Here is a 15,640-nt window from a genome sequence, read left to right as displayed (position 1 = left end):
TAGTGGAGTTTATGTAGCATGACTGCTCTAAATGAAGCCGCCGAGCGCCGCGGCTCGCACAATTAATCTGTGGATTGTGGCACCTTCCAGCTAGAGCTGCTTTCCCAGCGGCTACACCTGAGTTTATGGGTTTAGGAGAAGCCATGTTGAAGGATTTACTTTGCTTGATAACTCTACCCGAGGCCACACGACCTGTGCGGACACATCATCGCTCTTGTTTTTGTCTTGGAGGAGAACTTGAAGGGTTATTCAGTCGAGTCCAGCCAGCTCTGGTTACTCTTCGCTTTTATCCGATGCTAATAGGACGATCACCTACGTCGTCTTTCCTTTGACCTTAACCGAATATACCCAAATAAATAGTGACCCCAGGTTAGTTTACAGAGAGCTGGGACATCAACATGGATAGAGTTACATAGGGACACAAGCCGGAAACATCTAATGTCCCAGCTGTAAATACTTATATGAGAACAGGTTTAGTTATTCATACTGACAATGATTCACAGAGACAAAACACTGAAGCCATTCGAGAGCTCCTACAACAAGACTAGAACAATTAAAACAAATTATATTTTGTTGAAGAAACCAGTGTTGATTTAGTATCATTGGCATAGTTTTTAGATTAGATTTAGATTTACTGTAATTTTCTGTTTTGGAATTAATTTAATGGAATTTAATTAGAATTATTTTTTTTCCTTTTATTTAAATTATACTGAAATGTTTAGGTTTTTTGTTATTTTTATTAGTTTTTTAATATATTTCTATATATATAATCATGTTTATAAGTTCATTTTTTAGTTGTTGTTATTTAAAAATTTCAAGTTAAACTAAATTACAATTAAAAACAATGTTTTTTTATATTTTATTGATTTTATTGTATTTATAAGATAATATATTTTATTTTCAGTTAACATTTAGATTTTAATTAAATTAATTCAAATATTTCTCAAGATTTTTTATTTTTATTTTTTTTATTAAACCTGAAACAAACTTGAATTAAGTTCTGAAGTGCATGTTGGCATGCTAAATATATTCTCCAACAAAACTGAACATGAACCATTACAGCCTTTCCCTGTACTTGTCCTCATAACACATAAATTAACACTTAATTTTACCATTTATTCTCCCAATCTGGCTCAAAGAAAAGCATGCTGGGAAATAAAAATTACAAGTTTTTTTTTTATTGTAATATTTTCACATTAGTTATTTTTAGGGATTTGTGTGCTTTTGCCATTTTAAAACGTTTAGTGATTTTAAAACTTCAATTTTACAAATTCAAATCCACTGTTCAGTTTCAGTTAATACCAATAAAAGCATTTATGTAAAAAAAAAAAAAAAAACACATAAAGAACTGGGTTAACTTTGTTGGTTAAAGTTGACAAACATTAAGCGGAATAAAAGTAATTCTAAAAATGCGTTTAAGAACTATTTCTTTAGCTTAAGTGAGCATCCCGAACAAACGGAGTGTCAGAGATTTGAGTCAGTTGTTCTTAGCGAAGCAGCAAAGCTAAACTTCACTCAAATGCAGCAACTAGCCAAAGGATGGCGGACAGTAAAGCTTGTATATATAGTTGGATACAGAAATGACAAATTACGTTTTCCGGCAAATTAATCACTGTTTATGCATAGTCAAGCATGACATCACCTTCAATCTCTCTGATCGACAAGCACTGAACTACTCAACAACTAACAATTCCTAATAATTGCAATAATAATTCAAAATCTTTCTTTCTCATTTATAGTTATCCTCCCACTTGCGCCTTTGTATTTGAACGCTTTTCCTCTGCTCCCCTGAAGGCCAGGCCATCTCCTCAAAGTCCTTATTACACATCACTGCGTCTTCAAAGCAGCGTCCAAAAGTCCCAAACACACTGGATCTGCAGTCCTCCGGGAGCCACAGCCTAGCTACTCTCGTCCGTCTTTGCTTTCATTGTGTGATCTCTGGCTCTCTCCTCCGCTTTGGTGGCTGCTTGCATCACTTAGAGAGGCCGAGGAGAGCCATGCTCGCCTTTGAAACTGTAAACGGCTGGATTAGGATAGCAGAGATAGCAGAGATGTGTCCGTGGATCCTTATGAACAAGACCCCATGCAGTAAAGAGGAGGGTCAGCCGTGGGACTGAAATGGAGTGTTTTATCGCTTTGCACACATCTCATAAACATTTATACCTCATTATAAAACTATCAAGCATGCTACAAAAACACTGAAGATGCAATCTGACTTCTCATCTGTATAATCTAAAGTATAGAGAACATGGCTGTTTTAGAATAAGGCATGAGATAAAATTAGCTTATATTTATGATACGTGAGAAAGTCAGTGAAATACTACAGTTTCACCGCCATTTACGATCTGAAAAGCATGCATGGGTGATTAAATATCATGCAATTCAATATCAAGCATATTTTGGCTAATTATATCACAAAATATCACACTATCGTCATGCATCATTTAATCTACTCTTTTCTACATGAGTGTGACCATGGAAGCCATTTGATGCATGGCCACAATTGAGGATCTATCAAAAAATAAATAAATAGAGTAATTGTTGCACTGTTTTCGATGTCAATGCTCAGTGGACAAAGAGCCTGTAATCATGCAAAATACAAACTGATCATTTCGTTTCATTAAACAATTGCACGTTGCAGCTTCTGGGTGCAAAACTGCAGAGCCGCCAAAAAATTGTCAATTCACTAGTCATCTAGTTATTATTTCAACAAATTATTGACAGGAATGTTTAAAGGCCTAATCAAAAATAACCTTAAGTGGACTTAAACAGCAACCTTGACTAAATGAGATCACATAAATAGCATCTGCAACTTCAAAACTTACATCTTCAATCTCCATCTCACAGTTCCCACACTGTTGTGTTCCACTTATTTTAGCTAATTTGATTATGCTATTAGATTATAATTTACTATTTACCATAATAAGTAGATTCTTTAATGCCTTTGATGAAAACAGACAAACAAACAAGAAAAGGTCATTTGAACAATTACTTATTTGGATGATGGGAAATGTAGTTAAGTAATCAATGGTGTTTAATGCCAAGACATTTTACCGATGTGTTTGGTGTGCATGTGTGTGTGTGTGTGTGTGTGTGTGATGCTTCACCAGCGGCTGTGATAAATGAAGCCATTGAATGCTCCTGCGGTATCACAGCTCCGTCACAAACAAACACATTCTCTCATTCCTCCGCGTCTGATAACAAACACCATTACCTCTGTTTAGCCAACGCTACTTCACTGGAGAACGAATCAGACGCTTACGTTAACGCCGTCATTGCTTAATCATGAGCCGTAGCAAGGTAAACATGTGCGTCTGATATAAAGGAAGCATCATTACTCCTTCCTAGATAAACATCATTAACTTAGTTTACGCAAACACGTTGCATACGCTTCTGAACGTCTTGAATGAAAATGCATGAAACGCTCACAGCATTTACGACTGAATTTAGTGAATGTTTCATCAAAATTTGCAAAGGGCAATGACTTATAAAGTCAAAGCCAAAACAAAAGAAAGGTGATTTGAATGATAAAACTAGGAGAGGACAAAAGTGATCAAAACTGAAGACATTTTTTAAAGAATAATTGCTCCATTTTAATGGAATATTAGACAATAAATGCGTGCATTAATGGACAATTTAATTTAATTAATTATTATAAATGTTTACATGCCGTTTTATTTAATTACTATTGATTCAAATCACTGCACATTAAGTGCTTCAGTCCTCTGCAGAAAATTGCTTAATATAATTAAATCATACATTGATGTACGAGGATAATGGGATAGAATGGAATAAAAAGAGAAAGAAACAAAAGGAAACATCACAAATGAGATTCAATTCTCTTAGATAACCAGATTAGCCAGAGAGCAAATGGAGACAGTTCACCCAAAAAATGAAAATGTGCTGTTAATTGACTCTCCCTCAGGCCATCCAAGATGCAGATGACATGTTTTTCTTCAGTCGAACAGTAAACAACATTTTAAGCTGAAACCGTGGTCCTTGGTGATTCATAACATTTATGTAAGTCAATGCTATCGGGATTTTGCGAATCAAAGACAACAAATACAGGCAACAGAGAATTAATCCCAGTGCATCCTCCAGAAGTCTTATGAAGTGAAACGATCAGTATGTGCAAGAATATTTACAACATTATTACCTGTGATCCAGAGCCTCGGACAAATGGGGGAATCTGATTATTTTCTGTGAACTGATTCGTTTGAACGGTTTGCTTCAGTTCTTGTGTTTGTTTACAAATCCACACAAGGAATTATCAAATAAATGCACCCAATAATGATGTGAAACATGGATGTTTTTCATGTCTTAAGCATATAAAGTGAAGAAACTAGTCTTCATCAGCTCAACTTTTTTCATAAACCATGATAACCAATAAAAACATTAATCCGTCGCTTCATTTAAGTGTTTGGTTCACTCATGCTCGAATCAGCGGCTCATCGCTCTTCGGTCCAAGTCTTTTCTGAAGCATTGATCATTCATTCATCACAGGATCAGATGCTCCACTATTTCAGTTCATTCCAGTCCCAGTGACTGTCAGGCGTCTGAAAGTGAGTTTGATTGAGTAACTTGTAGATCTGTGCTGCTCGAGACGTGAACTGATTCAGATGAATCAGTCGGATTTAATGAACTGGTTCAATAAAGAGAATGGTTCAAAAGAATGATTCATTCACAAACTGGATTACGTAGGTAATAATGTTGTAAATAATGTGTTTCTTGCACAGACTGATCGTTTCTCTTCATAAAACATTTTTTTTTGGAATCACCAATGAGGAATTTTACTGTTTCTTACTAATTTCTACTTTTACTTCTCATATGCAATTTTTGACAACATTTGAGTCAAGCTGATAGTGAAACCTGAGAGAATCAATTCTTTTTTTTTATGCAAGTAAAAAATGTGACAATGTTTACATGTGCCAATCACAGAATCCCATGGGATCTCAGATCTCTAATAACTTCCTGTAAAGACCAGCATAGTCATGCATTTCTCCAGTTTAACTGTGAAGGTTGGCACAACTTGTGCAAGAATGATTTGCTGGGTAAAACGCTTCATATCCAAAACACAACATATGCTGGTCTTTTCATCAGGGAAATCTTTTGAGCTATGAAAGAGCAACTTCTGAGCAATAAAACCTGCTTCTGTGAAAAGAGACACAGAAAGGGAGACAGATGGAGAGAGATCCACATCCATGAGGAATGAGCGTGAACACTGAGTTTGCGTTTGAAGACCAGTCTCAGTCCGTGTCTCGTGAGATCGTCTTGTTTTGACGTGACGTCTCTGTCTTATGTGTCCCTTCATCCTCATGAAAGGCCACTCTACGCAGAACAACAACACATCCATGCTCTTTACCGCAGCGAAACACGAGCAATCAAGTGAAGCTCAAACTCCTAGAGGCACATTTCTGTTCATTTTAGAGTAAAAAGAGAAACATACATAAACCTTCACCACCATCAAAGAACGCCTCCCTTGTTTTTCACAGAATTGTGTTGTTCGGCTTGAAATCAAACAGGAATACGACTACTGAAATCAGATTTTACAACTGGACCTGCTTCTCAGAGATTTTCATGAGTCAACGGATGCAAATGCGAAAGTAAAAAAAAATAAAGAAACTGAAATGATTTTGAAAAAAAAACACATTGGATCTGTTTTAATCACTAATTCTATTTCTAATACTCTTACATTGATATCCATTTAAAAATTCTGAGCTTAAGATTTATATTATTACTATTTGTATTTTTTTTTGCATGCATGCATACTTCATAGGTGTCAAGTAAGTCATATGTTGATTATAGATTGCAAGGTCTTTTTTTCATGTCTAATTAAAAATGTTTGGGATTTTTAATTAGGCATGAAATCAAACTGGATTTTTATCACTTAATTGGATTTGAAATACTTCAATTTAAACATCTCAGTCAATATAAATCAAATTTCTATCCATTTGAAAGCAGTGTGTGGATCTGTTAGAAAGCTCAATTTTAGCGACGTTAGTTTTTGAATCTGACTACTATTTCAATCAGATTAAAAAAATGAATGACTGCATGAGAAAAATGCACCAGAAAAACTGATTTTATGTAAGATATGTAAGCGAGGTAAGAAAAAGATTCAAATTACTGTACATCCATTAGTGATATATTTGTGGACTTTGCAAATTAAATGAATTCATTTGGACTGATGAAATGATTGCAAAAACCTTCCCAGTGTTTGATGACAAGAAACACACGAATTGTTGCTGTCGATGGCATGCCATTTTTGCACAAAAACAAAAAACAAAACCTTTATGCAACACTGGTTCAAGCATCTTGAGGTCTAGTGAGGCCAAATGCAATTAATTTAATAACATGACAAGCTTTAATACAAGACATGAGCTGGCATTTCACGCTCAAGACAAACAGCAAATATCAAAGCTCAATAATGCATCACTAGAAAAAGGCAAATAAATATCCACGAAGCCCAATAATTAAACAAGCCAAATGTTCAGAATCAGACACCAAACATCGCACTAAAACCTCAACTGATTTTCATCGGCACTTTCATGAATGCACAGTAGGTGGCGATATGCAATGCCAATATAAATAACAAAACAACAGAAGAACAATTTCAGCACTCAATGGTTTTATTAGCTGCATGACATTTTGGTAATTCTGTCCATCTCAAAAGCAGAGGAAGCTATACAGATAAAGATGTTTATTTGAATGCATGTGTGTAATGGCGTTTCTAACAGATGGGATATATCGTATATGCGTGGCATTCATCTGCTGTTTCTAATATAATCCATTCTCACATGGCCACCTATGGAGCTCTAGCAGCATGATTAATTTCAGAGGTAATCAATGATTATTCTACAAAGGCCTCATTACTGTCGACCTACTGCAGTTATTGTTGTTATCACTGAGTCTCACTATTTATCTCCAGGATGAAACCCAATGAAGATGCTTCGTTTGACTAATGAAACACTTTAAGATAAATAAGCACTTTCAGATAAAAGAACCTAAAAAAGGTTTCAAACTAATAGCTTTGCATGACGTTAAGCACTTCTGGTAAATAACAAAAACAAACTTTTAGCTTCTTCCCTAAATTATCGCATCTACTTAACGCATCTATTTACTTTTGACTTTGTTATTGTCATAATGTGTTCATTTTTAGCATTTTTTTTATTTTACTACATTACAGTAAATTTAGAAAAAACAGCAAAAACAAGCAAAACAAACACAAATAAAATATCTAAATACAATTGAAATATGTACTTTTATTACATTACAATAAAGATAATTCATGCAAAGTGATTTTATTGATGAATTGATTGACTGACTTCATTTTAATGATGGCAATTGTCAAGAAAACAATGCCTTCATACAAGAAAAAAAAATAACTTAGACACATTTTCTTTGTGCAAAATAAGTAGTAGTAGTAGTAATTAATTTTAAAACATCTTTTGCTAAAAATAATAATAATGCATACATTGTTACTACTACTACTATTATTATTATTAATACCTTTTTAATACTTATTTTGATTTTGGAGTGAAATGTGACCCACAAATGTTGTCAACAGGTTTTTATGAGATTCATCTAATGCCTCTCTCTATACATTTAAGATTAAGCTTAAAAAATCTGATATTATTTCAGATATATATTATTATTATTGCATGAAGAATCAAACTGGGTCATCCAGAAGAGACTTTCAGCCTGAATGGAGTCACAGCATGTTCCTGAATTCACAATTCACTCACGCCTTGGACTCAGACTGATCTTATAACTCTGACTTTTGATTGCAGGTTACTGTAGCTTGGAGACACTGTCGAGATCTCTTCAGACTTCTGAGATTACAGAGGTTTTTCTTCTCAAGCTAAAGACTTGACGCTACTCAAACGCTCTCCAAATGACCGAAGCGCTGTCTGGGAGAAACAAGCGGAGATGGTGGAGAGATCTGATTAGTGATTGTTCTTTCCCGTGGGGAGTGACCGAGACGCAGCACGACTGAGGATGTGAGAAAAGTCTCGAGAGACTGACAGTCTGTGTTTCTCTGAAAGCTCGCTGGACGCCCACTCACAGCTGCCTGGCCACTGGCGAAGAGATTGTGTTTCCTCCTGCTCTCAGCGCCACGAGAGGAAACCGAAGCCTTGATGAGTCACTGGGATGGTGCACATGAAACGCAGGAGATAGCAACCATTCACAGCAGAGACGCTCATTGAGATAAAACACCATTCTGATTTCTAAATCCAAACATCGGTTCCTGTACGTTTAGGAAATTCACATCAGCTTTTATCCACAATCACACAGATTTTGTAAACTCGTTCTGAGTTCTGGTGTAGGACATGAACACAATGTACTGGATAAAAGGCATGAATGTACATGGGATTGAAAAGACAGCTAAATGATGATTTGCTCTGTATCAGGTTTGGAGAAATGTAGCATTGCATCAGTGTCTCTGCAGTGAATGGGTGCCGTCAGAACGAGAGTCTGATAAAAACATCACAATAATCCACAGCACTCCAGTCCATCAGTGAACATTCAGTGAAGCCAAAACTGAAACAAATTCATCAAGATGTTTTAAACTTAATTATGAGTCTGTAATCCATTTCCTACAATGAAAAAGTGCATCTCTTGTTGTCTCTAACAGCAAAATCCAGACACATATTTGTTTAGAGCTGTGTAAACGCTGCTTGATCTGTGCAGATTTCTCTCCTGATTCAGACCAGAACACTTTGTCACTGAAGGAAGTGTTATTCTGGATTATAGACTCTGTATTTTAGTTAAAAGCATTTTAATGCTGGATTTGTTTCATCTTTTGTCTTCTCCAGATGTTCACCGGTTTAGTGATGCTTTTATCAGCTGTTTGGACTCTCATTCTGACGGCACCCATTCACTGCACATACACAGATGCAGTGCTACATTTCTCCAAATCTGAGAAATCTTTTTTTTTCTTTGTTTCTTATTTTCTTTCTTTCTTTCAAATTCGACATGCTGATTCGACAACAAATCAGTAAATGTCATCCAACACAACAAATAAATTGTTGGCAAATTAGAAATGCATGGTCAGTGCATTCATACAGAACTGTTTTCTCCCATGGGTTTCTCCTAACATTCAACTTGAACATAGTTTGCCACTGTAAAGTGTTTTTTGCTTTAAATTAATTTGCGTTTGGTGTTTATAATAAATGTTGTTTATAACGAATGCTGCATATAATTTATTTATCTATTTATTTATTTATTTTCTCTTCTAGTTCTGCATACCATTACATTTGGGAAAGTAAAGTACATATTTATAATGTCTGTAAGCATTTTGTTTTATTTACCAGTATTATGCAATATATGGGAAATGTAATATTTCTGATTGTTGGCTTTGTTACTAAAGGTTTATGGCTCCTCCTTTATGGCTTCGGATAAATGCATCTGTTAAATGCATAAATGTAATAAGAAAATGCAACTTCTACACAAACATTGTATTTGAAGGATTTCATCTTTCATTTTTAGATGAAAAATCTCTTTATCTGGAAGTACTAGAAGTTGCTAGTCTTAAAAGCTGGGTGTTAACATGTGAACTGTTCTCAGGATTACCTGTATTTTATGAGCAGAATCTATGCAAATCTGCCCTGATTCTGTGGCTCGTGGGAATCAAAGTATATTATTATATGAATGCAGCATCTACATCATTGAAATTACCACTTTATGCAGCTCTGAAGCCTGCTGAATACAACTGCACTTTAAAATGATTTTTCTCATGTATATTTCCCCAGGGAGGGAGGAGCTTGATATAGTTCTGTTTTCAAGGGTTTATATCTATACGTCCTTTCTTCCGCTCATTAATCAAACGATGCTTTGACTTTTACAGAATACAGACCACATGCAGGATTCTGTACAAATGTTAGTGGTTCCACTAGTGTAATGGACAGTTATATCGATATTTATTAGTGTTGTTTGTGAAGTCAATTATCACGCGAAGTAATAACAACAAGGAAAGAAAATAATATTTTAGTCTTTCTACTTCAAGATTGAGTTCAATGTGTTACTTCATTTGTCTGTAATTATTTGTGAAATTAACTGACTAGACTACCTTAAAAATTCACTCAAAAAAAACTCAAAATTGCTGAAAATGTGCTCATCTGAGATTAGGATGAGTTTGAGGAAATGTAGCATTGCATCAGTGTCTCATCAATGGATGCTCTGCGGTGAATGGGTGCCGTCAGATCGAGAGTCCAAACAGCTGATTAAAACATTACAATAATCCACACCAATCCAGGTCATCAACTGAAATGAAACAAAAACTTTTTGCAAGAAAAAAAAAATCTAACTAAAATATGAGTCCATAATAGTGCTTACTCCAGTGAAAACAAACAAAAACATCTGTTGTCTCTTACCTCAAAATCCACCGACATATTTGTTTAGAGATGTTTTAGCTTTTAAACGGTGCTTGATCTGTGCAGATTTCTCTCCTGATTCAGACCAGAACACGTTTGGACTATTGTAAATGGAAGCAACGGTTCAAAGTTAAAAGCATCTTGATGGATTTGTTTCAGTTTTTGTCTTAACTGATGGACTGTCGATGTTTTTATCAGCTGTTTGGACTCTTATTCTAACGGCACCCATTCACTGCAGAGCATCCATTGGAGAGCAAGTGATGAATGTTACATTGTTCCAAAAAACATACTATTTTACAGTACATTTCTTATTCCTTTGAACAGTTTTGATGCTGGAGTGTGGCTACTTCCTCCAAACACAGAGGTAAATAAAGGTTACTCCGGTCTGCTTTCATATTGAGAGCATGCATGCATCTGCAAGTGTACGTGTTTGTACAAGCATGACCATTACTCCAGCTGTCTCTTTTTCCGTCCCCCAGTGTGCACGGATCTCAGTGGAGATGCACTTCAGACGTACACTCTCCACATAAATCTTTTAATACTCCCACCACTGAGATTCTTCACCGCAACTCAGAGAAATCTCTTAATTATGGCACTTAACATAGCACACGATAGCTGCATCCACGCCGCAGAGCGCATAATTCACTGCGCCGAGAGCCCAGACCTCAAAAACACTGAGCGTGAACACGCAATGAAGACACAATGTTTTTATATCCGTGATGTTGTGTGAGGAATCACAAAGAACGGCTCTTGAGGAAAGCCCTTAGGCAAACAGTAGCTGTTCCACAAAAGGACCAAATAATAATAAATGAATGACAATTTCAAGGGGCTCTCAAGCCTTAACGTTCAACCTGGAGTGCATGAATATGGGCATTATTGTATTTATTTACAAAATGTCACGGTCAGTATCTTACCATGACTTATCTGAACTTGTACATCAATAAAGGCTATAATATTATTGCACAATTCAGAGTCAAAATTTAGGGCAGCTCAGCTCAGGCTTCTTAAATTCACTTTTAAACGAGGATGAAAATCTGCTCATGAAGTGTTTTTGTGCCCTGTTTTCGATCATGAGGACACAATCCTTCAGCAGACAACTGCAGACTTCAATACTCAGTAAAAAGCAAGTATTTTTGACAGATGTACACTCTTGAAAATGTCAGTATTCTGTCAGTATTTCCCTATAATAACTGATATCCCATCTTACAGGGAACATTCTCTCAAAGTTATACAAAAATGTTCCAGTAAAAATGAATAGTGTTCATTCATTCAAGTTATCTGGACCTTTATTCATTGCTCATCTAACTTTTATTTCAGAAATATTTGATTTTGGACTTTTTTTTAAATGTTGCTACTTTTTCAGAATGTTCAGAGAAATGTAACATTCAAAAAGTAACATTCCCAGAATTTTTGCAAAATGGTAAAAGGACCGTTTGCATATCCAATAGAAAACATAACATTGTATTTATTTATTTTAATGGATGTTTAGAATGTTCAGCGAACATTGAGAAATACAATTATCACAACCTAATGGGAACGTTAGCAAAACGTTATTAGAACACATTTTGGTTAGCTGGGATGCCCCTGGTTTGTATTATCAAAATATTTTGTAGCCATAGCTGTAAATTAAAACGGGAAGATAACTTTATACTTGGTGATTCCCAACCGCTAGGGGGTCTCAACAAACTTACAAATGTCAAAAGAAAATATTTTAAAATACGCTATTGTTATAAGACTCCAGCTTAATTAAAAGCCAAATGTTGGCCATTCTCAGCCACAGAGAAGCCAAATGAGTCCTGAGGCCTTCAAGTATCATTTTGAACAATGGAGAGCATCACAAAGATCTCCGGAAAGTTGAAAAAAAAAAAAAAAAACACTGATCGTAGACTTTAAAGAGATGCATTTCATGTCATCTACTGAGCCAATGACCGTCTCGGCAGCTGGCATCTGTTCTGGACGCAGCCAATGTGTGTGATGGAATGAACTGACTACTTAAATCAACCTAGTGTTTAACATGGACATGATCACTGAAACAGCTGGTCAACCATTACAGTCCATAAAGACAGTCCAAACAAATCAACTGCTACACAATGCATTTCTGAAACGATCAATGCTATCATTTTAAAGGCATGGTAGTATTTTAAAAAACACTCTTCAAAAATAATCCAAGAAAGGAAAGATGTCCAATTAGTTTGGCAATGCACAAAAGAATGAAATGTGCATTTGAAATACACATCTTGAACACATCCAACAGATGAACTGAGATTTGCAGCATTAAAATAGCTTGCTTTAGGGGCCTAAACTACAGTGGTTTAATTTCATAGACAAGGCAAGCTATTCCATGCACTTAAAAAAGAACAAAGGTTGGTAAAACTCTTTATACTACAGCAAAACATTTAATTGTCACCCTTTCTAATAACTAGAACAAGACAAGCAGAAACCCCACGACTAATTTAAATCGCATCCCAATGCTTTTTCCCAATGATTTCCCCATAGTAAGATCTGGATGGGTGGTGAACAGAGAGATGCTTCTACACTCGAAGCGCAAAGGACTGGGGACTTTAACAGCACTCTACCTCCACCTGTCGTTCTGCCAAAGATACCGATCTAGAACCAACGCGTTACGATGAACGAAGCGTTCTACAAGAACACTCGTTATTTTAATAACGGGGGCGTTCCGTTATTAAAAGAGCGTTTCCATTGCTCTTTCTCAAGCGTTGAAACTCTCAGTCACAGTAGCACACCGTCCACAGAAACCAACAAACAGATTCTGGAATAAATCAGTGTCGCGTTGTAAATAAACGCGATGAAGTGTCACCTCCAAACGCGCGCGCCAGGATTTAATAAGCGTTCCTCGGACTTTACAACCGTTATAAAACATAGCGCACATTCTTATGAATAAATCCATCAGGTTACAAGAGACAGATAAAAACTGAGAACAAGCCGGACCAACAAATAAAAATCAATCAAACTATGAAGAGAACAACAATTGCGCGTCAATGTACTCCTTTAGAGCAGTGTTAAAGAAATAAATCATCCGATCACATACAAATCTGGTATCACATCACATCGATGACACACATCATGTGTCAATCATAAATGATCGCCAAGGCATCAACAGTAGCTACATTAACACCGTGACTCGCATTTATTCTCCTTACAGGATCTTCTGTCTGAAACAGAAGCACAAGTGTTGTCTTTAATCCAGTGTCCATCCAGATAACACCCAAACCAGTCAGACCGAGGACACACACTGCCCAACTTATCCCCGCTGTTTGACCGCCCAGTTAAATCTGCAAATGTTGGTTATTTACCTCGACAGCCGCAGAGCAGCAATCCCAGCAGACAGGTCAATTTGAGGATCATTTTCGGCAGGTGAGAGAGACGGACAGACAGAAGCTTGTGTCGCGAGCCGAAACCTCTGTGTGCAGAATGAAAGTAGCGAATACAGCGCTCTCTCTCTCTCTCTCTCTCTCTCTCTCTGCGCGCGCTCGTGTGTGTGTGTGTGTGTGTGTGTGTGTGTGTGTGTGGCTGGATCTCAGATGCGAATCACTGCGATCTGTCAAGAACATGTCACATTTAACCTCCAAAAATACTATGTTGTAAAAGAAACCAAAAAATAAATAAATATTCAATTAAGAGCTCTCTCTCTCTCTCTCTGTCTGTCTGTCTGTCTATCTATCTATCTATCTATCTATCTATCTATCTATCTATCTATCTATCTATCTATCTATCTATCTATCTATCTATCTATCTATTGATCGATCGATCTATCTATCTATCACAGTGGTTCTTGTAAAAACACTTAGGGTATAACAATTACCTTGCATGATGCAAATTATCTTCGAATTAAAAAAAAATATTATTTTTCGGACTATAAGTCGCACCTGAGATAAGTCGCATCAGTCCAAAAATACGTCATGATGATGAAAAAACATATAAATCGCACTGGACTGTAAGTCGCATTCATTTAGAACCAAGAACCAAGAGAAACATTACCGTCTCCAGCCACGAGAGGGCGCTCTGTGCTGCTCACTGTAGGCTACAGGAGCACTGAGCAGCATCTCTGGCAGTATAGAGCGCCCTCTCGCGGCTGGAGACGGTAATGTTTCCTCTTGGTTCATTTATCTCGGTTCATGTCAAATTAATTTTGATAAATATGTCGCACCTGACTATAAGTCGCAGGACCAGCCAAACTATGAAAAAAGTGTAACTTATAGTCCGGAAAATACGGGTATTCAAATTTAATTAAAATTTATTCTGGAATTATAGGCTGCCAACATTATTTTGATATTTTGACATCAAGTTATTTTTTTGCATAATAATGTTGATCGTTACATTTATCTAATATTATGTGTTATATTTGTTAATTGAAATATTTAAATTAATTGTTAAATTTTAGTAACTTGATAAAATTGTCTTGTTTATTTAGGAAATTAGGCAGTAGATTTCTTGCTTTTGCATATAACTGAGTAGTTTCTGGTGCATAGAAAGACCAAAATTTTTACATAAAAGTGAATTTTTTTATCAAAATGTTTTACACCAAATTAACTGTTTTACTTGTTAGCAAAGGCAATTCTAGCAACAATCAATATCTAAAGTTGACCACACGTTTGAAGATCTAAAGCCTGATTTGCACCCTGAACGATCAGGGGGTGTGACCTGATTTGAGGCTTGTCACAACTTTTTTTGTTTGTTTTTTACTGTGAAAAAAATGCATGGTAGGAGAGCCAGCTGAGGATGTTGATTGTACTTTATTTAAATAAGTAAAAAAAAAAAAAAAAATTAAATAAATAAGCTACATTTGGCGTGCCCTATGCTAGGTGTTGATTTTAACTGAAATAAGATTAATTTGTTCCAGGGCTACAACTGATTTAGTCAGTGCAAATCCAAAGTTCTGGCATGAAACTCTAGATGGCGCAGTCCGATAGTGATGATGACATCATCACATGGCGCAGCTGATTTGTTATTTTTGTATCAGCAGCCAATGAGCTTTCTCCTCAACTTTCGAATACTTCACTAGTTGCCTATCAGTCGCAGCACACTTCAGAAACCCTCCTCCTTCCCCAGCTCCACCTGTATCTGCTACAAAGTGATTCACACACTTTGAGTAATCAACTTGTGTTTAAAGGGGCACTAAGTAGGAATTACTCCCATCTAGTGGTGAAATTGTATTTTGCATTCAAACTAATTTTGCTCTCCAGCGACTCGCTTTTTCAAATGTGCATTGCATCTACGGTAGGCGATATGTACCAAAAAGCTTTGACAGG

At 36.2% G+C, this 15,640-nt stretch overlaps 1 protein-coding gene across 1 annotated transcript in view; it reads right to left on the bottom strand.

Moving 5' to 3' along the window:
- The window catches only part of ncam2 (neural cell adhesion molecule 2), a 166,357-nt gene extending 152,565 nt beyond the window's left edge, over nucleotides 1–13,792 (bottom strand). The window contains exon 1 of the mRNA XM_026204832.1: nucleotides 13,685–13,792. Within this exon, the coding sequence (XP_026060617.1) occupies nucleotides 13,685–13,736 (52 nt within the window). The 5' untranslated portion in view covers nucleotides 13,737–13,792. The remainder of the gene's footprint in view (nucleotides 1–13,684) is intronic.
- Between the last annotated feature and the right edge of the window lie 1,848 nt (nucleotides 13,793–15,640).

This window comes from Carassius auratus, chromosome 26 (assembly GCF_003368295.1).
Source record: "Carassius auratus strain Wakin chromosome 26, ASM336829v1, whole genome shotgun sequence".
Lineage (NCBI taxonomy): Eukaryota > Metazoa > Chordata > Actinopteri > Cypriniformes > Cyprinidae > Carassius > Carassius auratus.
This window is presented reverse-complemented; position numbering and strand designations above follow the sequence as displayed.